Here is a 26,719-nt window from a genome sequence, read left to right as displayed (position 1 = left end):
AATAAGTGAGCAAATATGTTATTTGTATATTGGGTGGACTGACCCTTTAAAGCCACATCACCTCACCAATCCTCAGAACACCGGGTCAGGTTTTTGACATATGTCATGTCTGAATAGTGTAATAATGTAATAATGCTGCTGACTGAGAAAACAGTGCTGTAATTAAGAACAATGGTTCCCAACCTGGGGGTCGGGAACCCCAAAAGGGTTGCAAGAACTTAAAGGGTCATAAGATGATTAACAAGACAGAGGAAATAAAGACAAAACTTTACTGTTCCATGAAAACTGACTTCTCTCAAAATTGTGCTTTTATCTTATGAAATACTGCAGTTTTTCCTCACTGGGACTCTAAAACCTGCTCAAATTAATCAGAGAAGCAAACAACATTAAATTACCTGTAACAGGTGATGTGAGTAGCAACTGTTTGGCTATTAAAGGTCACAAGCCAAATAAGAGAACTAGTGGATCTAGAGCATAAACAATAATAATTCATACATTATTTCACCTGATGGTGGCGCCAGATACTTGACTATCAGGGAATAAACAAGAGAGGCTGAGCAAAACAGACAACTGGATTTATTATTGTTTCAATTTATTTACATCCTTTGGATTACAAAATGTGGAATGTGGCCAGAATCAGAGCAAACATTTCTCTTGCTCATGTATTGCAAACGCAACAGGATAGACACATTTCTCTCGTTCTCCATTTCTTCTTTTTTCTTTGCACACAGACTCACCTCGCTTGTGTGTTTGCCTTTTAATTACAGTGCAGGTGCCCACTGTGTCTGGACAATGTGCTTCGTGAGGTTTGTGCTCAATTTAGGCAGTGTTTTGCTTATGATTTCTGAATCACTGTAAACCACAAAAAAACAAAAAACAACCTACAACCATGGAATGTAAAACAGAATCACCAGCAATAATGCCACAAAATGCTGTGAACAAAAGTGAGATGTAGTTTCTTCCCAGATGAATTCACAGAACAACACTAAAAGTCTCTACTGCTGTTTCCTTTATCTTCAGACGCAGCAGCATCTCTGATACTTCGTAGACTCGATAAAAGATTCACCACACCTGAAAACAAGTGACCTTGTGTGGTGCATCTGAGCCGAGGTCTTAACATTTCATAAGAAAAAAAGGCATGGAAACAGTTTTTTTTTTTGTGTGAATTCAAAGTGCAATACCTAAGAAATCTTCAACATATTTCAACAAAGAACCAGAACAGTGAGAGGCAGGAGGAGGCCGTTCCTGCCGTCAAGAATAACACAATTAAAACATGTCCGAACAATAAAACATCCCAGTGGAGCATGTACAGTATGTAGGATCTACTGTACATAATATTAGAGGTGGGCCACAAAATGGATTTTACACATCAGTATCAGTTGCACACGTCCGCAAACAATTAGTCGGTGTGTGTGAAAGGCTCTAATTTCATGAAAACACTGGTTAACTTGCTACACTTGGAATGAGTCATTTAGGTCCTACTAAAGAGGTGTGAACCCATCTTTAACTTTGACCAGTGTCATTTCAGTTTACCAAATATTTTCAAAACAAACTTTTTTATTTCTGTAAAACCAGATTGAATCAAATTTCTTTATGTTCTATAGAACTTCCTCCTCTTATAGCCAGCTCCAGACAGCTTTGTTCAGTCTGTCCTTTTCATAAACTCTGAGAATTTACTGTCTTGTTTGCAGTGTAACCTCTGTCAACACGTCCTTGTGCTACTGCCGGGGCTATCTGAGCTGAAAAATATCAATTTGCCTGCTGCTTCATCTCAAAACATCATTTCCATCAGAGTTTCAATAACCTCGGCCAACACTGAAATCACATCATCACTGCCCACCACAACATACAACACTCATACATGCTCAAGAGAGGATCAGTGACTCCTACCCAGCGCTCTCTCATCCTTTCACACTAATTTCTTTCCACACTGCTGTGGAAAATGCAACTGTGTCTCCTCCACTTCAGTGGTGCCATTAACCTCACTCGAGGCAACAAGAGAAGATGTGAAGGAACGGGTGTAGAGGGGGATGTTAAAAGAAGAGTGGTGGAGTGATGTGTGGGTGGCTGCAGATAATCTCTCAGACACCACAAGGTGTTGTGTTGCCATCTCAGGGATGGTTGCTAGGCAACAGCATCCTTCAGAGTCTTTCTCCGGGTGGTAACTAGGTTACCCCAACTTACTATCATCATGTTGGTGTTTCACTGCTGTTTTAACAGCAAAACTGTGGTCCCCCATCCTGTTGGTTGCTAACTTAAGCCAGCTGGTTTGGCCGGGCGCCGGCGTCCCTCCAAGAGCTGGCAGGGGTCCCTAGATTACACCAGTTCATCCAGCAAAGTCCCTATGCTGTGGTGCTGCTCAGGGGGGCCGGCTATGGGTTTGTTGCACATGGGGCAGACGCAGCGCACCTCCAGCCACTTTACAAGACACCTGAGTGGATGAACACAGACAGGAGACAAAATGAAAACAGATTCAAAACTGTTTCAACAAATTTGCAACAATATCCTCTCAGTCATTTTGACACAATTCACATACAGTACCAGTTGAAAGTTTGGACACACTTTCTCATTCCAATGAATGGGAAGGTGTGTCCAAACTGGATCCCACGGCACTGGGCCAAGTGTGCAGTGTGGGGATTGGGTGGCTCAGGATGCCATGACAAAAAAATTTCCTTTGACAGGGTGCCGTGGTTTAAAAAAGTTTAGGAACCACATCTGTAAACACACACTACACTTGCAGCACATGCAGAAACATGTGGGAGTCCTGTAAGACTATGACGTTTTAGCAAAAGTTAAATCTTTTCTCACAAGTTTTGTGTTTATTCCTCAATAAATAACTTTCTAGCATTTCTTCCAGATCTAATCTGCTCCATCACATTTACAATTATCACTTTATCTGAGCAATGATCTTTCTGCCCTCAAGTCAATCAGTCCTTAGATGCCATTCTTTAAATATAAATTGTAATTTAGGACCTACTATTGTGCAACTCACCACCTCATCATCACCCACATGACCTCCAGGATGTCCATGGAGACTAAACTGAGAGTTTCAATCAACCACCTGCTGATTTTACTCCAACACCACCATCTAGACTCTGGGTGGATTCTGCCATATCTCCTATCTTCTTAATGAAGGCTCTTCACATCGATTACGTCTAAGTGCAAACACTTCTCATTTGTTAACCTCAATAAATATTATTTTACACTTCACACTTTACACTTGATAGAGTGACAGAATATAAATACCTCGGCATTTGGCTAGACATTCAATATCACATTCAAATATCACGTGCACGACCTTGTTGGTAAACTGCGGCAAAAACTCAGCTTCTTTTACAGAAACAGAGACACCTTTCCAATGTGTAGTAGGAAGAGGATGATCGAAGCAGTTTTCATGCCGGTTCTGGATTATGGTGATGTAATCTACAGGCATGCTTCTGCCTCCACACTTAAGCCCCTGGACTCTGTAAACCACTCAGCCTTTAGATTTATTACAGGTGATAGTTATCACACTCATCATTGTATCCTATATAACAAGGTCGGCTGGTCTTCTCTGTCTGAAAGACGCAACAAGCATTGGTATCTGTTCATCTATAAGGCTCTTCTTGGGAAACTGCCACCCTACATTATATTGTTACTGTACTGGAACCATGGTCCTTATTATACACGTTCTGATGAGTGGTTTATACTCCAGGTTCCATGTGTCTATTCTAAAATGGCAGAGTTAACTTATAGTTCTTGTGCCCCAAGCACCTGCAATAAACTTCAGCACATCCTGAGGCTTGATACACTTGTACCTACTAGGCAATTTAAAACCATGGTCCAGAATCACTGTATTTCAACTTGTAATTGTTTTAATTGATTTAATAGCTTGTCTTTTACCAACTATTTATGAATTGTGTGTGTGTGTTTTACTGTCTTATTGTTATTCATTGTGATATTATTAATTTGATGTCATTGTAAATGAGGGCAAACTCAATGACTCGAGATTAAATAAAGGTTATGAACGAATGAATAAACTTCCAACTGATCTCTTCTTATTGAACTGCAATTTGCAGAGGACAATCACTCCTGAAACGTGACGCTGCCACAATTTGCAATCTGCAGATAAGCAGTGCTCTCAAGATCGTTTTTGTTAAACAGGCCTCTGGTTTCCAAACTCATCTCAAAGCACCAAGTTCATTAACACCCTGAAAAAAATGCTCTTCATGTTGAACATGCCAGAATTTTACACACCTACAGTAATAAACATCAGGATGAGGCCTTGTTTCCCCTGGCAAAATCTAAGTAGCCCTGAAACTCCTCTCTGACCACAAAGGATAAGTCTAGTGATATTCTATAAAAATCCTATAAATACAAAACCAACAATGTGTGAATCCATCTCACAATATTTTCTGACCTACCTACCCTGACTGATCTTTACAAACAGTTCACAAATATATTATTTCATTTTTAAAATAGTTTAAATAATTTCCCAAAACAGCTTTACACTGTAATGCTTAGTAAATATTACTCAGGACTGAACAGTGTATTTGTTGGGGACCGTTTTCAGCAGATTTGGTGCTCTAGTGAGTATTTAAGGCTGCAGGATGGTGTGTGTGGACTTGACTCACAGTAACCATGTTCACCATAATGAAGGAACATGTCACCCAGCAACAGCGTGGCTCCTTCATGTGTATTTAATAGTCTTTGGCACAGAGGAATAAGACTACATAAGCAGTACTTGCTCATATAAAATATCACCAGACTTCTCCTTTAAATAGGAATAAGCATAACGACAATGAATTCATGAACTGAACATTGTTGAACAAGTAAAAATGTAGCACCACGCTGCCATCAGGAAGTCTGCAACTAGAAGTGCGTGTGATCACTGAAGTTGCCCCAAAATTGAACTTGACCACTTTCATTTTAACAAGCCCAGGCTGGTGTAAAGTGGTAACCAGAGCGAAGAAACACTCCGCCGTGCTCTCCTGTACTCACTTCCTGTGGAAAGCATGTTGGCATGGCAACACTCCCAGCTCGTCTTTCACTTTGAAGTCCTCCAGACACACGGCACACGTCTGCTGTGTGAGTGAAAGACAGGACAGAGAGAGAGAGAGAGGACGGTCATTTGATCAAATTATTATGCATCATTTTTGGTTTTTGTTTCACATTATAACAGATTTATGTTGTGTGTTTGATCAACATGTACAGGAAATCACATTCTTACCCCATGAAGATTCAACTTTTTTGGATCTCCTTTTAAAACTACCTGTAGGAGTAAGAAAACAAAATATGTTTAAGAGAGATTTTTTTTGGGATATAGATAACAAAATGTGTTAAATAATCACATCAAGATTACCTCTCTGTATCCAAACCGCTCACTCTGGGCTTGGTGTCGTAGTTTACTGTGGATGAATAAACAAACACGTTAATAAATAACCTTTAATAAATCTTCATAATTAATGTCCTGCGTCAAAATGTTAACTTAGCCTTGCAAACACAATATTTATATATTGCAACCTTATAAAGTTTGCATATTATCATTAACATTTGACTATTTATACATTTAGCAGCCACAGAGCAACACTAGTACTCATTTTAAGTCATGTTTCTGGCCACTTAACAAATGCATGTCCAATATTCCCTCTGGTTTTAGCTCTGTTTTGGTCTCGACCAACTCCTGAGGGAAATACCTGACTCTTTAGCCACTAAATTTTCAACTATCTTCACCAGCTAGCTGCTAACTTTGTCTGTGTGCTGTTCAATGCTGGAGAGGTAGCATGCAGTTGGTTTATCAGAGCTGTTTTGCAGCTGTCTGCTGCATCTGGAAACAACACTGATGAGAACGGTGAGAGTGAACCAAATCAGTAAAGTCATAGGCCGTAATGAGATGAAAGATCCTAAAAAACGCTGCGTAGAGCTGAGTAGAGTCAGGTGATAATTATCTGTGGGTTTGTCACCATGAACAACTCCACATTACACATAGTCATTTGACCAATTGCTACTATTTAAATGTCAACATTTCAAAAACGTTCCTGCACAATATAAGATTTAGTAACAAGTGATCAAAAAATTTGAAAAAAACCTCCACACTGTCCATCACTTGAACTCACTTTAATTACACAACATTTCTGTCCTCAGACCTTCATCAGGAAAAATAGTTGGTGTTATTAAAGTGAGTTCAAGTGATGGACAATGTGTGATCCCTGCCCAGATGGCAAAATTGCTGTGGCCCAGATCCAGGCCACACCCGACACTTCTGGCACTTCCATCCAGCCCACATACCACATGGAATGATGGCACTTGGGCCCTGTTTCCCAGATCTGGGCCAAAAGCAAGCCATAGCAATGCCATATATCAACCAAGAACAAACCAGATGAACCAGAACTGGCTCACATTGAGCGAGAGTGCCGCATCTTTACCAAAAAAGGCCCACATTTGATTTGGGATGTTTGGGCCATATTTGCTATTTTACATAGGGGCTTTTTCAGGCTCACATCCATTTCGTCCGGGCCAGAAGAAAGCCAGCAGTGCCACATCATTGCCTGAAGTGGCCCACTTCCGTATGCTATCTGCTTGAGTTTTATATAAACTCTTAATAGAAAGTGTGGTTTTAAGTAAAAGTACAGGATTATTATCACAAAAGTACACTTAAATCATTAGACGCAAAATAACAAAATGGCCACTTTCAGGGGTGTTATATTAGTATATTTCATATTATCAAATCATTATTATGGATGCATTAACATATCAGCAGCATTTTAATATTGTAGCTGGGCGAGGTGGAGCTAACTGTTTTCTATACTTTAGGGTAGTTTAATCTATAACAATGCATCATATTTTATAAGTTGATCAAGTTTAGTGTGTAAAATTTTAATCTGCAAGGTAACTAGTAACGAGAAATATAGTGGAGTAAAAAGTACAGTATTTCTGTCAAGTAAAAGTATAAAATACTGCAGCATCAAATGAAAATACTCAAGTACAGTTAACTTGATATTGTAGTTAAAAACATAACTTTGAGTAAATGTACTGGGTTGCTTTCCACCACTGTTTGTTTATTGGGAAATGAAGATGTCTGTATTTATTTTAAGCTTCATTTAAGAGCAGGTCATTGGTTTCAGGCAAAGATTAAAGTTTGTGTGGTTAAATTATAGGACAGTGTGTAACAGAAGCTGTGTAATTGCAGAGTCTTCTTTGATGATTAACTGTCTTTTCAGACACTTACAGTGGCCACACGTACATGGACAAAGATAGTACATACTCCCCTGCGAGCACACACATACACAAACACACACATACACACATTGTTCACACACTTAAGTTATCATGTAAGTACACACACAAACACACACATATACACAAACCTGGCTAATGAGTACGTTGCCTCTTTGAATCCCTGCACCACCCCCAGAACCAACAATGGAGAGGAGATCTTTATCACTTGGTGGGCTGTGTCTGTTCAGGCGGTTATTTTTGGCCTCCTGTTTTTACACAACTAAACATAGACTCAAATGTCTATCACTGTCTGTGATTTGAGCCTGAAACAAAATGCAGTGAGAGCATCTGAGATGAAAGCTGAATTTTTATTTGTGATCTGATCCCCTTTACCCCCCCCCCCTCCCCCTCCCAAAAAAAAAACATATCTGGCTGAGTCGCCGCTTTAAGCAGGGAAATGACAGTTATTCGTTGCTTTTGTCATTCGGTTTATTGTTTACACTGATTGTCGCTAACAATCCTCCATGTGGAACAATGCGAGGATACACGTTTTACATGTGTTGAGGTTTCCCATGCCTAGGGAATGATGTGAAGTGGGTGAAAGGGGGGCATGACGGGAATTTAACTGTTTCAGCTTAGCCATTGTGCCCTGCCGGTCTGCGAGAGTAAAAAAAAATCCTTACATAGTCACCATTGAACCAGTTCTTATTGTATGGAGTTACAATGTATTCAACAGGTGTGAATGATATAACGAAAAGTGCAGAAAACTTTGGGAAATCCAGTTTTACACCCCCAACTAAACCAACGCCCTTCTTTTTACAAATACATCTTGACAGGCTTCATTCTGTTTTTTTAGCACATACAACACTAGATTATTTCCTCAGATAAAGATTTTAGCCAAACATTTGTTTAATATTAATATTTCTGTCATGTTTCACAGTGTCGCTGTCATGTCTGCTAAATCTGGCCTATGCTACATCGTGTTTGTGAGTGAGGAACATACTAAAAGCTGAAAAAATTAGTCAATTAATTGGTTAGTTGGACGACAGACAATTAATCAGCAACTACATGTATTTTGATAATCGAATAATTGTTTGAATCATTTTTCAAGCAAAAACTCCAGAGAATGATATGGTTTCTACTTCTCAAATGTGAGAATTTTCTGCTTTTCTTAATCTTATATGATAGTAAACTGAATATTTTGGGGTTTTGGACTTTTGGTTAAACAAAACGAGCCTCAACCTCAACATATGTCACATTTGGCTCTGGGAAACTATGATGGCTATTTTCTGACATTTCTGAGACAACGATGACTGATATTGTGTGTGGCAGATTAACTGATAATGAAAATAATCATCAATTGCAGCCCTGCTCTAAAATATTTTGTTGAATTTGTGTAAAAAGTCAGTTAGGTGGTGTTTCCAGCTCCGCAGGGTCATGGATGTAGTGAAAAAAATTGCCAGTGATTGTCTTAAAATTGCCAACCTGTGGTCCTTGCTGCAGAACAAACGGTCTAATGTTATTATTATTCTTTGTTCGGACTATTGTCTTATTCCCAAATTTAATTAATTTTATCAAAAATAACAACGGACCACCCCCTGTCCTTCTTTTCTTTTTGCCTTTGTGGTAAACTTTTCGAAGACAGCTTGGTACTTTTCATGATTTTTAACTGTCCTCAAAAAATTGAAAAAATCTGTACACACCTGAATATGCGACAGGCGCCTCAGGGGAAAGCACAACTTTAATAAAAATGGAAAAAAAAGAATCTTTTGATTCTGTAATCTTTCAGTAACCATGAGCTATTCTTTTGGGTTTTCACCATCACCCATAAAAAATATCACTGCAGTCAAACTTCTAGTTTTTGGATAAATTGCATGTTTTCAGGTAAATCTATGCACAAAGTTCTGGTTACAAAAACACTTTTTAAAAGCGTAGGGACCGTATTCACAAACATTCCTTGGATACTCTCAGAGAGCTCCTAACTTAGCCTAAAGATTTCTAGCACAGAAGAAGGGACAGAAACTTTTACTTTTGTGAGGAGGTGTGGTTGATCCCGTTGCTAGGTATGATTCATGTTTTTTAAAATGTGTGATTGGTGGATCAAAAAAAAAAAAAAGCACTCTTAGTGATAATGGGCATAGAATGAACAGTGAAATGGACAGGCCTAATCATAGAATTTAGTCTCTATTAAGACATGGTGTAATTATAAATACTATTTTATGTAATGAACATCTCTGTTGAATAAATTGTAAGTCATACTTTAAAAGTAGCCTATGAAATGTTTGAAAACACAGGCCTACTTGTGCAGTAGCCCATTCACATGCTGATAGTTGTTATATTTATTTTTTTATGTTTATTTACCATGCTGGTCATTTTAGTATTTAATCTATTTCATATCATCAGGGGAAAAATCGCTTGGCTTTCATCAATTTCTGTGATAGCTTGTCAGTCTTTATAAGTAGCTGCGTTGATCGGCATGTAAATCTTTTTCATTCAGCTGCCAGCAAATTCTAAATTTTTCCAGTTGCCAAACATCTAAGTGTTGTAATCACTTTCATTCCTGGCGTTATAGTGTTATTGCGTCAGGTATGAGTGTATCTCTAATGAGATCAACCACAAACATTATCCATGAACAATCTAATCTGTAGTGTTTCATTAACTCACTGTCATTCATACCTCTTTGTCTTTCCGTAATTTTCTCCGGTGCTTAAGAAACTCTTAATCCTCTTAAAAGTCCTCCTCCCTGCTCTTAACAGTTTTCACCTTAAGAGCTCTCTTAAGGGCTAAAATGCTTTGTGATCTAGTCTTAATTGTAAGGGGAAATTCTTATTCTTTGTACTAGGAAGCTTTATGAATACAGACCCTGATGACTCTCCCCTGTGAAAGAAACTTTTTCACAGATTTAATAGATGTCTCTCCTGATAAGCTGCTGACTCTACTGCTAAAGTATATTCACAGGTGTTAGAAGATGACCTCCAGCTTACCCTTTTTTTTGGGAATTAACTACTTTCACAATCTCCATCTGTCCTCCAATTGTCTGCAGGTAAGATAGTATCTGTGTGACCCTTTCCAGTTTCATGGTTTATCCTCTTATTAAACAGTTGATATGCACTAACCATGTTAACTGTGTTCCTTTTTCTTCGGTTAGAGGATTGTACACATCCAGTCTGAGGGATCAGTGACAATAAATTAAGTGAGTCAGTGAGTTTATTTGGGGGAATGGGGTCAGTGTCTGTTCTCTCAGTCGCTGTATTGTCTGGCTGAAACACCTGCAGCTTGCCCTCACACCTTGTGGTTCTCAAAATATTTCACAGACTTACTGCTGTGCTGCTCCTTAACTTGACTACAGACTCAACTGTGTTAGGACAGATTGGGGTATGATTAAATGATATTTTTGGTGTGTGCTTTTGGCACCCTTGTGGTTTTACACCCCTGAACACTGCAGGTACTCCGGAGCACACCCCCACTTTGTGTCAGTGTTATAACGGCAACAGTTTGAATCTGAGGCAGGGCTGAAAGGATCGTGTGTGCTCAGCAAACCTTCAGCAGCTTTCAAGGCTTTTATAAAATTGCTTTGTGTGCTTTATAATGGAGAAAAACCTCACATAGACAATCAAATACTGTACTGACAGACAGATTTTTAACATCTTGGCGTAATGCTAAAATCGAACATCACAAACTCCCGGGGTACCCTGGATTTAGAAAGCATCTGTCTGAGAGAAATAATAGGAAACCTGCCCCCAACAGAGAATGGCATTTATCACTCAGTATTCATCTGATGAATCACCCGGTCTATAAATGAATTCACAATCACACTCCTACCCAAGACTACCTTCAGCATGTTAATGGGGCCAAAGGAAGTGACTCATTGGTTATGATTCATAGGCAAGTGCTTTCAGAGAAACAGGAAGGATCCAAGCTTTTCTGACAAAAGTTGATGGTCAATTTAGCAACGAGCCCAAGCCAAACAAAACACTTATGATTACAGAAATGTGCCTGACCTCATCACTACACATTGGATTGTAATAAATCAAAAATGTAAAAACAGAGATATCTTCATGTTGTATGATTAATGCTTGTTTTTATTATATATTTAGAATATTTTCACAAACGTTTTCTTTTTTCTAGGTAATAACGACTGTCACGATTCCTGCCTCAGTCCTGCATCTGTCCCTGGATTCACTCTCTTCTCTTGGATTTGCCATTCTCCACCTGTCCACCAGATGCCTCCGGACTTTCCTGCCTGGTTCCCACACCCACCTGCTCACCTGTTGCCAGCCCCCAGTTGTCTTCAACTGCTGCTCATTACCCCATCAGTCCCAGTAGTATATATACTGGTCCTCTGCTATCCATTCCCTGCCCATTTGTCAATGTTGCTTCATTGTACGCTTGTGTTCATCCTGATCCTGTCACCTGTTCCTGCCATTCCAGTGGTTTAGACCTTCCACCTGTTTATGTCCTGCCTGCCTGCCCTTTCGGGCTCGTTTGCCTGTTTTCTGTGCCTGTATTTCGGATTCTGATTATTAAAGCTCCTTCTCATTCTAAATGTCTGCCTTTGAGTCTGCATTTGGGTTGTCCTCCCGTTTGCCCAGTTCACACACCCGTGACAAACGACGATGTAAAAATAGCTACGAGATCAAACAGTACTCTAAATTGATGTCTGATTTTCTATCTTTTAAAGCATTCACTTCAAAGTTGCCATTTTGAAACAAATTTCCCTGTTTCTCAAATTAATTGATTTTCCAAATGAAAATGCAACAAATGTTGACAAACCGATAATCTTGATCTTCATCAGTAGATGGAGTTTGTGGGTTTTTTTAGGCAACATAGATGTCCTTCAAGGTGACATATTATGTTTTTTGTGATTTGCTGTTATTTATATACTGTATAATATTGTACATATATGCTAAACATGGTCAAAGTTCCAAAACTTGAGGTGAACTTGTGTCGAAATGCTCCCTACAAGTCAAAAGTCAGGGTTTAAGCCTGCTTTGAACGCTTTGTTTGCGACCGCCGTCCGTTCCGTAGCCTTGGTTGTTAAGGTTTTTTCATGTGTTTGCATTATCCATATTTGCATATTTCAGATTGGATTTAGTATTGAAGATGTGCGGATTTATTGAGAAGTTGACATTTCGAGTAAAGAACAAAAAAAAAATACTACTACTGTTTGTTTAATGACTTGTTGATGTAGCCTCCAGAGATGGGGGATTTCTCCCAAGGGGCAGTTTCTAAGAGCTGGCCAATCAGAACAGAGTGGGCTCATCAGGACGGGGGCCTTAAGGAGACGGGAGCTAAAAAGGCCTGTTTCAGACAATGGCTGAACTGAGGGGCTGGGTAAAGGGATATATAAAGATAAATAAGGATTTTTTTTTAATGTAAATCATGCAAAGATCTTCCAGTAGATTAAAAATGAAGACCTGTAAATGTGCATGATACCTCCCCTGTAAAATGCTGCGAAAAAAGGTGAAAATTTGAACATTCACAGATCCGGGACAACTAGGCAAACGCCATCTGCTGAGGAAGATAATGAGACATGACTGAAAGCTCCAAAACTGCTACTAAATAGACCTTTTTATGAGACTTTGTCAGCTGGTGTTTCAAGGTCAAGAATGAACTTTTATCTACTTTTTATGTTTAAACTGTAGTAAGAAGTTGATTTGTTAGATGGCATTTTTATCTATTTGATTGGATGCTGTCGTTCGAATTCAGTTTTATCTTATTATAGAAAAAGAAGGAGGTATACACAACATTTAGTATCAAGTGCCACGTCATTGTTAGTGACGTGCATTTGTATTCTGACATTTCCATTTGTGCTTCATGTTTTCCAGACAGCATGTTGGTCCTGCAACACACCAACTGACATTTTGATAACACAGGCAATTTGGACATCGATTCAAAATCCTGTCCAATGCTAAAAATAGCACACCACATGATGAGAAGTCGGGTAATTCACCAAATACAGAAGCTCAGTCACCCAAAGAAGGCTTAGGATAACAAACAACTGCAACCCTACTGCAGGTGTTGATGTTTCCTTATGAGCTTCGTGCAACACAGACATTCATATGTGATGATTTCGTGTACTCCCACTGTGTGCTATTCAGGCCATGTTTATTCTGAGCAGCGCTTCTCTACAGTTTCCCTCTGCCGAGTCTTTTCCCCTCACCGCTGTCCTCACACATTGTGACGGGATGCTTCCTGTTGCCTCATATCCCGTCCTTCAGAGACAAACGTCCTCTCAGCTCATCAGGGAGTTCACAGTCAACAGCAGGAGAGAGGTCACCCTGTCCCTCCCTCCTTCCCTCACACACAGACACAATTCCCCTTTAGAGGAGTTTTTTTTTTAAATCACATTTTTCTATCTCCTCTCACCTTATGAAGTAACAGCAGAAGATTAGGCTCAGGATGAAGACAAAGATGCCTGTGCCAAAGATGACCATGTAGATGTTGAGGGGCAGGTCCTGGAAGGTGATGGGCGGCATGGTGCACGACTTGTTGGAGTAAACCAGTCCCAGACCACAGAAGCACCCTACAGCAAGACAAAGGGAGGACTTAAAAATACATTTACTGTACAGGAAGCACCTGAGTACATAGCCGGACATGTAGATGTATAGTACAAAGAGCAGAAAACTAAAGGCTGGCACTGCCACACATCAGAATCTGTTTCTTGAACACAACTAAATGCAACATCCTTTTAAACTATTCATGGGCAGCTGAGGGTCAGATCTGCAGCTGTGTCCACCTCTAATGGAAGCCAAAAATTGAAGCTTTAAACACACACACACACACACATTCACAGACATAAAGGTGGAGAAAAAGATGTAGATAAACACCTTTCTGTGATGGCCTTTTGTACTTAAACATATAAAACACTTTTAATGCAGTAGCTAAGCAACATGTTTGTATCTCTTAGCACAGCAGATCTTCGCTTCTGTGTCTGTTAATAGGTCAGTGTCGTTTTAAAGCCATTAAAGTGGACAGACGAGAAAGCAGTCATAGATGAAAGGACCATTATATTTCAGCCTTCTTTTATGGAGTTAAAATTATAATATATTTAAAGACGCTGATTAAATCATCCATTTCAAGACTCAAAACACTCCAAGGTGAGTGCAATTTGATTAAAACGGTGGAACAAAATCTCAAATCTCATTATTTTGATATTCGTCATCTCATAGTTCATCTATTATACTCTCCTGATGATTGTAAAAATAAATTACAGATGCAGTAATCAAATATTTTCATGTCCTGAACTGGGTGGTGTTTTTAGGAGAACTTTGCAATCCAAACAGATGGTATCCCCAATAAAGGTGCCCTCCTTTTTCTCATCCTCATCGCTTTGACGCTGAACTCCTGCGTGTGTGTGTGTGTGTGTTTGTTTTACCGTGAAATAGATTATCGCTGCTGTCTGCAGTCAAGGTCAGAGGTAGAGAGGCGGGGGAGGGTGAAGATTGAAGAACAAACGTGGTATGACAGTAGACTGTGTTTATTGTGCAGTAAGTGTGCACACTACGTATTTAAAGCATTACATTCATTATTTTTGCACGTATTGTGTATTAAACGCATTGAGAATAACCATGAATTCCCATCTGGCAACATTAGATTGAGGGAAGAGATGGTTGCAGGAAAACAATTCAGACAGAGACAGAGAGCACATTTGTGTTTTGTGCGTCTGTACAGTATGAGTAATGAGAAGTCGGTATCTGCATGTGAGAAGGGGCTTTGTGATAGCGGGGTCACACTAACCCAGTGAGTGATAGTGAACCAGAGCTAACATGGGATATGAACCTCTCCAGATTTCAATGTGAACAGGAGGCCATGTGGGAGAGTCATGTGCAGTTTTTGATCAAACACTACAGATGTCTCTGATTAGCGCACTCTCACTCAGAGACAAGTTGGTAATCAGTGAAATCAGCTTGTGTGTTCAATCATAATAGAGCTGCAGACTCTCAGCCTTCCAAACCACACAGCTACTCATCTTATTGTAGAAACAAACAGTACTATGTGAAAAATCTTTTGTGTAAAGTTAGTTTTTTTTCTGTTTTTTCACCTGCAGGTGAGGTGGATTGAAACTCTAAATTGTAGGTGTGAATGTGTTAAAAGTGTCTATATTCATTAGTCCTGTATTGTAGTGACGACCTACACAAGATGTAACTTGCCTCTAACCCAGTGCATGCTGGGAAGGGCTCTTGGCCCATATGATCATGAACACAATAAGTGCTTTAGAAGATGAATGGATGGTGGACAAATGGATGATAGATGGGTGGACGGATGAATGGATAAATGTACGGATGGATGGGCAGACAGACAGATGATGGATTGACGGATGAATGGATGAATGAGAAGACAGACTGTTGCCTCACAGCAAGAAGGTCCTGGGTTTGAACCCCAGCCGTTTCTTTGTGGAGTTTGCATGTTTTCCCCGTTTCTGCCCCGGTGCTCTAGTTTCCTCCCACCATTAAAGACATGTATGTTAGGGTTAATACTCCTGTCAGTGCCTCTGACCACTGGCACTGGCAGAAAGAACTGGAGTTGACGCTGCACTGCGGCTGCCCACTGCTCCTGTGTCTAGAGCGGGTCAAATGCAGAAGACAAATTCTGTTTCAGTGTATGTGAGTGCTGAGAAATGACAATAAAGAAATCTTAATGTTAATCTGGATGAATGGATGGATGGACAGACAGATGGATGGATGAAGACCTTTAACAATTTCATTCCCCTGTGACGGCTATTGTTTTCTTGCAGCACAGTTCCTCATTGATCCCGGTATTTCTAGTCACTCCTGCAGCAAAAGTAACACGTTGACATTTCTATTTGACATTTCTCCCGCCTCACAGTGGAAATTGCAGCATGAGAGGATCAATACTTCCCGCCTCTTAGTTCCACTCTCTCTGAATGAGCGGTGACGGTCCATTAATCGGGACTCATCGACGGCTGGCTACACCATCAAGTTCCACCGCTAAATGACTTCACTCGGCGAGGGGGGGGGGGGGGCGATCATTACCGGTGACATCGACGTCTGGCTGATTGAGGGTGTAAATTAAACACAGACAAACTGATCGAAGGACACACGTGCAAATGTGAACATGTGGATAATAACAGTAGACCTCGTCGTGTATTCATCTGCTTCTTCAGCAGACAAAGAGACACACGCGTAGTGGGTGGAGTACATGTCTCCTTGTTCCTTGTATTCATGTCACTGCACAGCTGATGGCACAAATCACCTGTGAAGCTGCTGCAGACTCACACTCCTAATCTGGGTCACGTGTATTCGAGTCTTTGTGTGTGTGTTCATCATGTCACGACTGTCTGTATGGATGGACGCCTGTGACTTCCTCCTCCACTTTTGTATGCATGGAAAGCAGACAGCTATATGTGTTATTTCGCTGGGGGTGGAGTCCCTGCGTGACCACTGACCTATATATCGGCACACTCAGGAGGCGCCCCCGTTGCCATGACGCCGGGAGTAGCGGATGCAGAAAAAAGGATGAGGCCTAGAGAAAGTTCTCATTTTGAGGACAGAGAATCTGACTCACTCATACGGAGTTTGGGCTGTCATCCTGATTCTCGTGTTGTTGTACAAAAAGGCAAGAAAGTCCCTCCGTGATTTGATAGAGCTGTAAAATACCTCGACTATGGCAGCATCTCTGACAGCTCCTACGAGATGCCTGGTGGGGTTTTGTCCTATATACGCTGTGTTCACACAAAGCTGCTGCGGCTGCTCGCACTAAAGACAGAACTTCCCATCAAATATTCAACAGTTCACATGGGAGGGGTGGGGGGTAGATGGAGGGGGGGGGGGTACACTCAAGTCTGCCTGCATGGCTGCTTCTTCTTCTGCTGCTGCTGCTGCTGCTGCTGCTGGTTTTCAAGAAGAAAGTAGGTTGAACTCGCCGTCACATGCATGAAAGCACTACATGTGTCACACATAAACACTGGAACAAAAAGGCATGATCACAGATACACTGACGCACAGGACACACCGAGCTGAAGCTGAGCTGTGGCTGGCTTCATTTTTTTTTTCGGCAGAATGTCACTCTTTGATACTTTTGCGCTGTTTCCCCTCTGAATAGCAGGGGAGTTGAGCAGCACAAAGGGAGTAATTGTTCTTGTCTGAACACCAGCGACAGTCCACCGAGGAGACCGCTGAGGCTGCTGCACTCAAACGGGCCAAGTCGGAGGAAAAAGACCACTTAATCCATCATCTTCAGTGGGTCTCACTGTGACAAAGAAGCACTGACATTTCACTGCAATATAAGAGATTAATTTCATTTAAGCATGACAGATGCACCTCCAGACGCAGCAGCGGAGGTTTCAAGCGTGACGGAGAAGTTGTTCAGACTTTTGTCTTTTGAAGATAACAGATCAAGGCCAAGAGTTTAAGTGAGAAACTGCAGATAGAGAGTCAGTGTAAACAAGATTACCCAGAGAGGCTAAATGTTTCATGGAGCGCACAATGACTGGCCTTGTGTGGCTCTCAGCTGGAATTAATTTAGATGGAAATAAAGGTTTCTATTGACTGAGCAGGCCCATATTCTGGCAATCAATAAACAAACTGATAAAACATTCAGACAATAACTATTTTAATGTGTTCTACACAGCCAGATATTGTACTGTAGGTGACTTAAAACACAATAAGTGATATTATAGGGCAGTGGTTCTCAAAGTGGGGTCCAGGGACCCCCAGGGGTCCCCAGCAAAAAGGGGAATCATTAATTTTCACTATAATTCCATCTATAAGTAACACAATGACAGAATTTATGACTATTTTGGTCGTGGGTTTGATACACTTTCTCTGATAAAACACCTAAAAGCAAAAAATCTTATAAGATGGGGGTCAGTGGTTTAATTTGTGTTAGTTTAGGGGTGAAAAAGTTTGAGAACCAGTGTTATAGGACACTTTAAAGTTACTGTGAAGCACCACATACATCTTTAAATAAGTGATTTTGTTTTTCTTTAAGCTGAGCTCACAATGGGGCTGTCTAAATTTAGAAAACACTGGAGTGATTCAGAAACTACACCCTCGCTGCCATCCTCAGAGATTCCCTCTGTACGAATAACAGACGATATTTCACAACATTACAGAGGCCTAACACAGCTCTCATAACATAAAATGACTGCTCACCGTTACACCACTGAAACGGGTGCATCAATGCACCAGAGGGAGTCCTTGCCGGCGGGATCCGATCCGTGTTTACCAACAAGCCGCAGCCGCCTGTGCAGATGGACGACCGTAATAAAGTGAACAAGAGCAGCCAGTGATGTCGGCCAGCAGTGAGACAGGTGAACAAGACAATAACACCTGTTTAAAAAAAAAAAAAGGTCGTGAAAAACGGATAAAATAGGATTTAAAAAAAACAAGCGTGTCGAAAGTTGAGGCTGGGTGATGTCACATTATTTGCAGCAGCGCCGAGATCAAAACAAAAAGGAAGTAGTGATGATGTGGATTTCCCCCTTCTGCTCTTCGCTCTGGTTGATCTGACTCTAATATTATTATTAATAGACGGAATGACACTGACCCAGCAGCAGCATCTGTGTGAGAGAGGTGGAAAAACTAGAACACTGGCTCGATTTTCCTGCTCCCGCCCCCGCAGACGCGAGTGACGTGCGGGGAGACCAATCCTCAGGCCGCCTGGGTCGGCGTGTGTTGTGACGGTCCTGCCAGTGATCATCATCTCCCTGTTTACAATTGCGTCTATATTTTACATGCTGATTAATAAAGGGCCAGGATTTTAGAAATACCGAGGACATGAGTCCAAGCCCCCTCTCCCTATAGGGCCGGATTATCTCTCTCAGGGGGTCTTGGGGCAAATGGGCCTCTATTGACCCCCAGTTCATACACTCTCTATGCCTTGTGTTAGCATTTATTTAGAGCTGGAGCCATTAATCAATTATTCAATTAATCAAATGAATAGGAATCCATTTTGATGATCAATTAGTCATTTTAAACAAACATAAATAACCTGTTCCCAGCTTATCAATCCTAACAGTTTGCCATTTTTGTTTGTGTTATGTGACAGTTAACTGAATATATTTGGGGGGTTTTGACTGTTAGTCAGTGAGTACAAGAAATTTGAAGACTTAACTTCGGCTCTGGGGAAATTATGAAACCCATTTTTCACAATTTTCTGACATTTTTTGACCAAACGATTGATCAAGAAAGTAACTAATCGATGACGAAAATAATCATTAGTTGCAGCCCTAATAAAATACCATCTTACAAGTAAAAGTCCTGCTTCCAAAATCTTACTTACAGTAATGAGTGTTACACTATTATCAGTTTTTTATTTATATTATTGGATTATTAGTATTGACACATTGATATGTCGGCAGCATGTAAATACTTTATGTGTCATTTGGTAGTTCATAGCACTACATTATAATTTATATGCTGATATGTAAAATCATAATCTGAAAAGTAACTATAAGCAACTATAAGTAGCGGAGTAAAAGTATATTTCTCTCTGAAATGTGGAGTGAAAGTATAGTATAAAATGGAAATAGTCAAGTAAAACTTAAGTATAGTACTTAAGTAAATACTTACTTTCCACCACTGGTCTTTTGTACACAGAGCACTAGTTTATTTAAGCATACACACCATTTTAGCACAATATAAACTGAAATAATAAAAGCTTTAAGGGAAGTTTGACAAGTTACTTGTTGTTTGTTTTTTTCGGGAACTTTCAACTGCATTTCACAAGCCATAAAACAATGAAAGGTCATCCGCATATCACAAGCTTCCTCACAAGCTAAAGATATCACCCTAAAGGCCCTGAAAACCTCTTTTCTCAGTCAGCATCTCACTGTCAGTAGCGGCGTCCTGCATGAACACACAATATTCTGCCAAAGTTGGAGCAGTTTTGGTTATTAACAGAAGATAAATGTGTGTTTGTGTTTTTCTCTGTGCTCATCTTGCTGGTTTGAAGTGGGTGTGGCCCAGTTAGAAAAAGGTGATGTCACATACTTTCATGTACCAATCAGAGTTTAGCAACAGAAATAATACCTAAAGATGTTTTTTAACTTTGATTTTTGCTTATTTAGTCATGAAGGCTTTAATGCCTTCAATTCATGCTGTGCTTTAGTGGTGCACACTATTACCAAGCAAGTAATTATAAGTGCTTATCAAATTAAATACACTGCCGCATAGTGAAATAAAGGCTAAAGTCATGTCTGTTGTAAAGTCATAAATAAACGAAGGACATGACCTTAGTTTCCTAAATGGTAGCTATGGCCCTCAACAATATCCATCCAGATATTAAATTACAAGGGGCTTAAAAACAGGAAGAAAGAATGAAAAAGTTAAAAAAGTTTATTTATGCAAATAAGCAGTTTAATAACAGTAACATCACATTAAAGTATTCACAATTCATTTAAGTCGGTAAAACAACAAGTACTGGTGCAGAAAAGGCTCTTCAGTGTCATAAAAATGCACTCTGAATCATTTTTAGATGGCTAGCTGTGATTAAAACTCAGCAGACTTTGTGTGTGTGTGTGTGCGGTTGCTCATGTGAAAAGTGACACACACACACACACACACACACACACACACACACAGTCAGATGCCGAATAATTTCAGAAGAAGTAGACCTGCTCGTATCCGGAGAAGTTCCCAGCAAATACTGGCGTGTAGTTGTAAATCAGTGATGAGGCCTCTTCCTCAGGATTGTCAAACTTATGTAAACTTCTCCTTCCTAAACAAAGCAGAAGTGAGATGCATGTGATTAGAAAAAATAGAACAGAATAGATGAATCCTCCCTATGAGGAAATAACAAGATTTACAATCATTGTATCTCGTAATTATATTATTTGGAGGGATATTTGGACCATAATCAGACTGGATTATACTGAGATTTCTCCATACAGTGTTCTCAATTGTTGGTTTGTTTTTATAAACTTACTGCATGTGTTAATTTCTGTGTTAATTCACATCAAAACTGGATTAAGACCTCCGTGGTCTTGACCTGTTGCAATGTCGTGTTTTACAGCTATTTTTCTCTTCTTAAAACCTCTTTGCACATGATATAGAGGGTACATCTTTATAAAGTAACAATATTAAAATCAGAATATTTCCTAATTTGTTCAATACAGCGCTGGAAATGTCATGAACGTGGGTGTTCTCTGCTGTTGGATTGACATTTGTACCCATACCTGTCGCTAATCTGTTTGTTTTGTTTGCACATGCAAGGGCACACTGGCATGTTTGGCCCCTGTGTGTGAACTAGAGATGAAATGATTAGTCGCTTAACTGATAAGTCATTTCACCGAAAATTAATCAGCAAATTTTTGATAGTAATCTTTCAAGAAAAAATGTCGAACATAACCTAGTTTCAGCTTTTAAGTGTGCAGATTGGATTATCTATGAAATATGGACTATTGGTCGGACAAAATATTGCAATTTGAAGACAACTCAGGCTTTAGGAAACTGTCAAGGGCATTTTTTTGTTGCCATTTTCTGATATTTTATGGATCAGATGATTAATTGAATAAATAATCAGCAGATTAATATATAATGAAACACAGGACACCGCGATGGTGAGCAGTGGCAGAATGTAACTAAGTACATTTACTAAAGTACAATTTTGAGGTACTTTACTTTAGTATTTCCAATTTATGCTACTTTGTACTTATACTTAACTACATTTTAGATGGAAATATTGTACTTTTTACCCCATTACATTTATTCCACAGCTATAGTTACTTTTCAGATTAATATTTTATACGTAGAACATATGATCATCTTAATAAAATAACTATAGATTTATAGATTTTTATAGATTTGACTACCTAACAGTATAAATTAAGATTAGCTCTGCTCTGACAACTTTAAAATGCTGCTTACATGTACATGTCAATAAATCAGTATTAATATTCACATAATATATATATAATGAATATAACTCTAAATGGGGACAGTTTGCATAATGAGTTCTTTACTTTGAGACTTTAAGTACATTTACGTACTTTTATTTAAGTAAGATTTTGAATGCAGGACTTTTACTTGTAATGGATTATTATTTTTTGTGGTATTGCTATTTTAACTCAAGTAAAAGATTTCAGTACTTCTATCTGTGATAGTTTGTATCAGTTCATACGTTCTTTTAACATGTTTATAGTTTCGAACACTCAAAATCCCAAACAGCTCTCCTTTGACTCCTCTTTATTCCTGTTGTTAATAGTAAAACTTTTCATTATTGATAGATTGACTGTGTTCAACTCTTTACCTTCATTGACGAAAAAGTCAGCCAGGAGAGAGGACAGCCTGACAGCGTTATGGGAGTGTGGAAAGTTTCGGCTGCTGCTCCACTGAAAGCGATTCACCTCTGGGTGCCACTGCACTCCATAGAAGGGATATCTCTTAGCTGACATGAGGGAGGAAAGAAAATATATACATTACATACAATGTTGTTATTAGAAACTCACGATTAAGTTTTAGAAAATCTTTTCCTAAGTAATGGCAGATTAATATCAAAATAAATTTCTAACCTTCCATAGTTGAGACAAAGTTAACTTCGTTTTCAGCAACGTTTGTTGACAAGATGTTGTAGAAACTCTGCAGCTTCTCATTTTCCTGGAAAGTCTGGAGGAGCATTTTTCTGCATATTAGATTGATCCATCACAGATGGAGTAATACTGAGTGTTATGCAAGCAGATTGCTCACGTACACATAAATGTCTGTACTATAAGTGTTTAGTCACAGGTTTCATTACCATGAAACAGAACACTCCATGAAACATTGGTAAACACGTTTCTTAATGTTGAAACGACCGGATGAGTGTTTGGTTTTTTGTTTCTCAACACAATAACAAGATGAAATCCCGACAGGGGAAGTGGAACATACAGCGAAACTGTTCACTAGAGTGCTTTACTGTACCTCTACTGTAACGCCGTATTTGTGAAAATTGCCAGTCAGGGGTTCTTGGGTCAAAGCCTTCAAAAGATCACTGGGGAAACCCTCAAACATCCTGCTGGTGTAGGCCTCTGCAGGAGAAATGGAGAGGAGTGTTGAAGTAAATAAATAAACTTCATGTATATAAAAACAGATAGTTTCATAAAACAATGACATTATGGCAAGATAAACATGCAGAAATGATTTGGTGATAGTAGCAGAGGGTCAGATATGAAGGCCCAAAAACACCCTCTGATTTGTGACTTGTCTCTACTGACACCAAGTGGTACGATTCAATACATGCTGTTTTCCAAAAAACTGTAAACCAAGGCTATACTTTTACCTAAAAATGTAAAAAAAAAACAAACCCAAAAAATACATACATATGTAGACATCAACAACAATGTAGTAAGTTATAACCTTCAGTTAGGTTCAGGGGCATTGATATGTTCTCAGCTGTGGTTTTGGTCAGCAGATTTTCTCCGGCCACCAGTACCGTCAGCAGCTGCATGCCCATGCATGTACCCCAGATGGGGAAGAAGTCTCCGGCATCATTGGCCTGAAACACACATAGAGACAGAACTTTAAATTTCTCTGCCTCTGAAACAATATTTGATCCAAGCAACACTGAAACAGTGTGGTAACTCCTCTAAAAAGGAGGTCATTATAAAATCGAGCTCAATAAATGGTAGAAAAGTAGTCCAGTGATGATTAATGTCCCGCATTTAAAATCTTACTTAAGTGAAAGTACATTACAACAGTACGACTTCTTTAGTGCTACTTATATATTTTGTTCTTTTTTGTTTTATTGCCAAATTGATAGTTTTGTTCAATTCTAATTTATAATATATAATTTGAATTTCGTTGTGCAATCCTGCGTACATATAATGACAATTAAAATGTACCTTGAACATTAAATGGTGTTTTAACATTGGGATTGGTTTAACTACTCCACAAACTGTTGGTTGGTTTAAACACCAGTAAGGAATCATGTTTTATGAGCTTATTGCATGTTTCAGCAACATCTAATAATGCAAAGTAACTATTAATACAGTGGACTAAAACATTCTGAAATGCTCTGGACTTACAGTAAACAATAAATTCTAACAACATGAAAACAACCTAGGTGCAACAGCAATATCTAAAAATGTACGTAACTTGAGTAAATGCACAATCAAAAGACAATTAACAGAAAAAGGACATAAAAATATTTTAAAAAGGTAGATAAAAAATATGTGCTCAGATTTATTATTACTATTACATGGTCTTTGTTGATTTAAAGCAGTATGTTGTATTGTGCCGCATTGTGTTTATAAGGCAAAAACTAATAAAAAAAACTTTAATTACAAAAAAAGAAGGTAGATATTGTTGTTAGTTTAGGTGTTTTTTAGGCAGAGAGACAGACAGACAGGCAGGCAGAGAGCGCTCACTTCACTTCGCGGAGAAACAATGAAAATAATTTTCTGCTGTACTTACTGTCAGAGCGAGTCTGTAAAAAATCTTCGCCACCCTGGCAAAGTCTGATGTCTCTAAATTTGCAACTCCACCAATGAAAATAAGGCTAAACAGACATCAAACAGTTAGTACAATGACAAACTGAGGACTGGAAAAACACAATTAAAGTATTTATATTAGTCAGTCGTATAACTTACCCATTTATCTTCCTGAAGATGTTTTCATATTCAGTAGTTGTATGAGTCAATCTGTGAGGGGAAAACAAAGCAAACAGTGCTTTATTACTGTATTATTAAAAGTACAGAAGATATTTATCTTAAAAGACACCATCCCTAATTAAAAGATAAAGTAGCCCAACATATATAAACTCTGTTTTGCAGATTTAGGGAGTGGATTCATTGTCTTTGTTTTCCAAAGCTACTTAAAGCTCCAGTCAAATTATCTTTACTGTTAAACACACCACAACAGGCCAACACAAGGGGAACTCAACCCACCTGATGGGCATCACTCTGCTGCCTCCAGCCTCAATGTATTTCACATAGGAGGCAGGTATGTAGGTCCTCCCGAATGGTTTCATGTCTTCACTTGAAACTAGCTGAGTCAAAATACCTGTGGGACGAGAACACAGCAGGTTTGAATACACGCTGACAAAGAAACACCGTCATACACTTTGTTTTGTGTTTGTATCTTGTGAGTGTCTCTTCAGTAAAATGTGCAACATTCAAGCCAAATGCTATCTTTCACTCACCAATCACAGGTCTCTCGTTCACAGCCTCCGGGTTGACTTTAGTCGACATAGCTTTGCTACAACAGAAGCAGCAGCAGCAGACAAAAAGTAAACACACAAATGCACAAAATCCCACCTTTGACATGTTTTCCCCTTAATTTCCAGAGACAAAGCAAGGCTTAAATCTGACCTATAAATGGTATGAGGCTCCCAGAGAGCATCGATTAGTGAAAGAAGCTGCAGCAGACTTATATATGTCGTGTTAGAAGAGGATATAGTCAGTACAGGGAAGTAAGGAATCCCCAGATTTCCCCAATCCCCAGGAGTCACCACATCTGTGGTACATACTGGTCAAGCAAGTTGACTGCTGAGGTAAACATAAATATTCTGCTGATGGCTTGGACTTTTTGATAAAATTTCAGACCATATAGTGTGTGGGAAACAATGCACCTTTGCGGATGAGAGGTAGGTTTTGCAATAGCATAAGTCACGCAAAGGCAAGAGAGGAAACATCTCACGGTTCACTCAGCATACACTCAGCAAACTGCTGTCAAACAGGTTTCAGTCTAAAACTGAAAGTAGGCTTTCTATAAATAGGATTTTAAAGGTAGGGAGCATATCAAAAAGGCATGCACACACTCTGAAAGAGCACCTGCTCTGGTGGTTCTGTTGACAAAGACTCCTCTAAGATTATGGGTTTAAAACTCTCTGATGACTTTTATCACTCCAAAGATTTTTCTCATTTTTAAATAAATAAGTAAATGGAATTTTTCTAGACGTTTTAGATGCAATAATGCAGCGTAGGCATTTTTTGAAAATCTGCTTTATTTTTTGGATTGCATCATGTGCTCATAATTTCATTCAAAGTAGTCGCTGAAGCAATAATTTCTTTTTTTAAAAAGTGATGTGCAATGCAGTTCACGAAGAGGGTTTCTGCAAAGACTGGATCAAAAGGGAGACTAATGTCTTATGGTTTTAATGGAGAGGGTCAAACTATTCATTCATCTATTCACTGAAAGTATCACTGTTTGCTCACCAGTGGTGTAGACCACCTGGTCAAGAAAGAAAGAAAGAATCAAAGAAAAGAAATAATATGGGAAAATGGGTTGACAAATGATACATTTTTGGTAAAAGCGTTTTGGATACTTGGTGGGTTAAAATCATCTCAGCAGCACTTTTGTGAACATTAACACAAGGGTTGTATGGGTAAAAGGAAGTGCACTACTAAATTCAAGATTACGGTATGTTGAGAGTAAACAAGTCAACTGTTACAGGTTAATCCAGCAATGTTTTGCACTCCTTTTTCTATTTGAAATATCTTCAACTCCAGTTTCCTCGTACATTCCCAAAAACATGCAAATACACATGATGCTCAAAATTGCCTTAAAATTGACATTTTAATTGGTTTCATGATAATAAACTAAAGAGAATTAGTTCAATAGAAGTTTTAAAATGCTACTTG

The 26,719-nt window shown here is 39.1% G+C and overlaps 2 protein-coding genes across 4 annotated transcripts; both read right to left on the bottom strand.

The window, feature by feature from the left end:
• Positions 1 to 554: 554 nt before the first annotated feature.
• On the bottom strand, positions 555 to 18,839 carry rnf122 (ring finger protein 122). 3 transcript variants are annotated; one of them, XM_042422067.1, is made up of 7 exons: positions 18,709 to 18,839; positions 18,315 to 18,491; positions 13,567 to 13,723; positions 5,342 to 5,387; positions 5,210 to 5,251; positions 4,981 to 5,060; positions 555 to 2,431 (listed from the first exon to the last, which is right to left on the bottom strand). In XM_042422067.1, exons 1-7 carry the CDS (start codon positions 18,719 to 18,721, stop codon positions 2,317 to 2,319), a joined length of 630 nt encoding a protein of 209 aa, XP_042278001.1. In that variant the 5' UTR covers positions 18,722 to 18,839; the 3' UTR covers positions 555 to 2,316. The 3 variants fall into 3 exon arrangements, with proteins under 3 accessions (XP_042278001.1, XP_042278000.1, XP_042278002.1); XM_042422066.1 differs by having other exon boundaries at positions 4,981 to 5,063; positions 18,709 to 18,836; XM_042422068.1 differs by having other exon boundaries at positions 4,981 to 5,063; positions 18,315 to 18,404; positions 18,709 to 18,836.
• A 1,700-nt stretch (positions 18,840 to 20,539) lies between these two features.
• LOC121904347 (gamma-glutamyl hydrolase) lies at positions 20,540 to 25,457 on the bottom strand. Its single transcript, XM_042422038.1, has 9 exons — positions 25,279 to 25,457; positions 25,025 to 25,139; positions 24,728 to 24,778; positions 24,552 to 24,636; positions 23,496 to 23,634; positions 23,061 to 23,167; positions 22,673 to 22,766; positions 22,411 to 22,548; positions 20,540 to 20,880 (listed from the first exon to the last, which is right to left on the bottom strand). The coding sequence occupies exons 1-9, from the start codon at positions 25,400 to 25,402 to the stop codon at positions 20,762 to 20,764; spliced, it is 972 nt and encodes a 323-aa protein (XP_042277972.1). The 5' UTR covers positions 25,403 to 25,457; the 3' UTR covers positions 20,540 to 20,761.
• Between the last annotated feature and the right edge of the window lie 1,262 nt (positions 25,458 to 26,719).

This window comes from Thunnus maccoyii, chromosome 9, assembly GCF_910596095.1.
Source record: "Thunnus maccoyii chromosome 9, fThuMac1.1, whole genome shotgun sequence".
NCBI classification, from domain to species: Eukaryota; Metazoa; Chordata; class Actinopteri; order Scombriformes; family Scombridae; genus Thunnus; species Thunnus maccoyii.
The sequence above is the reverse complement of the archived record's forward strand: the minus strand, read 5'-3'. Positions and strand labels throughout refer to the sequence as shown.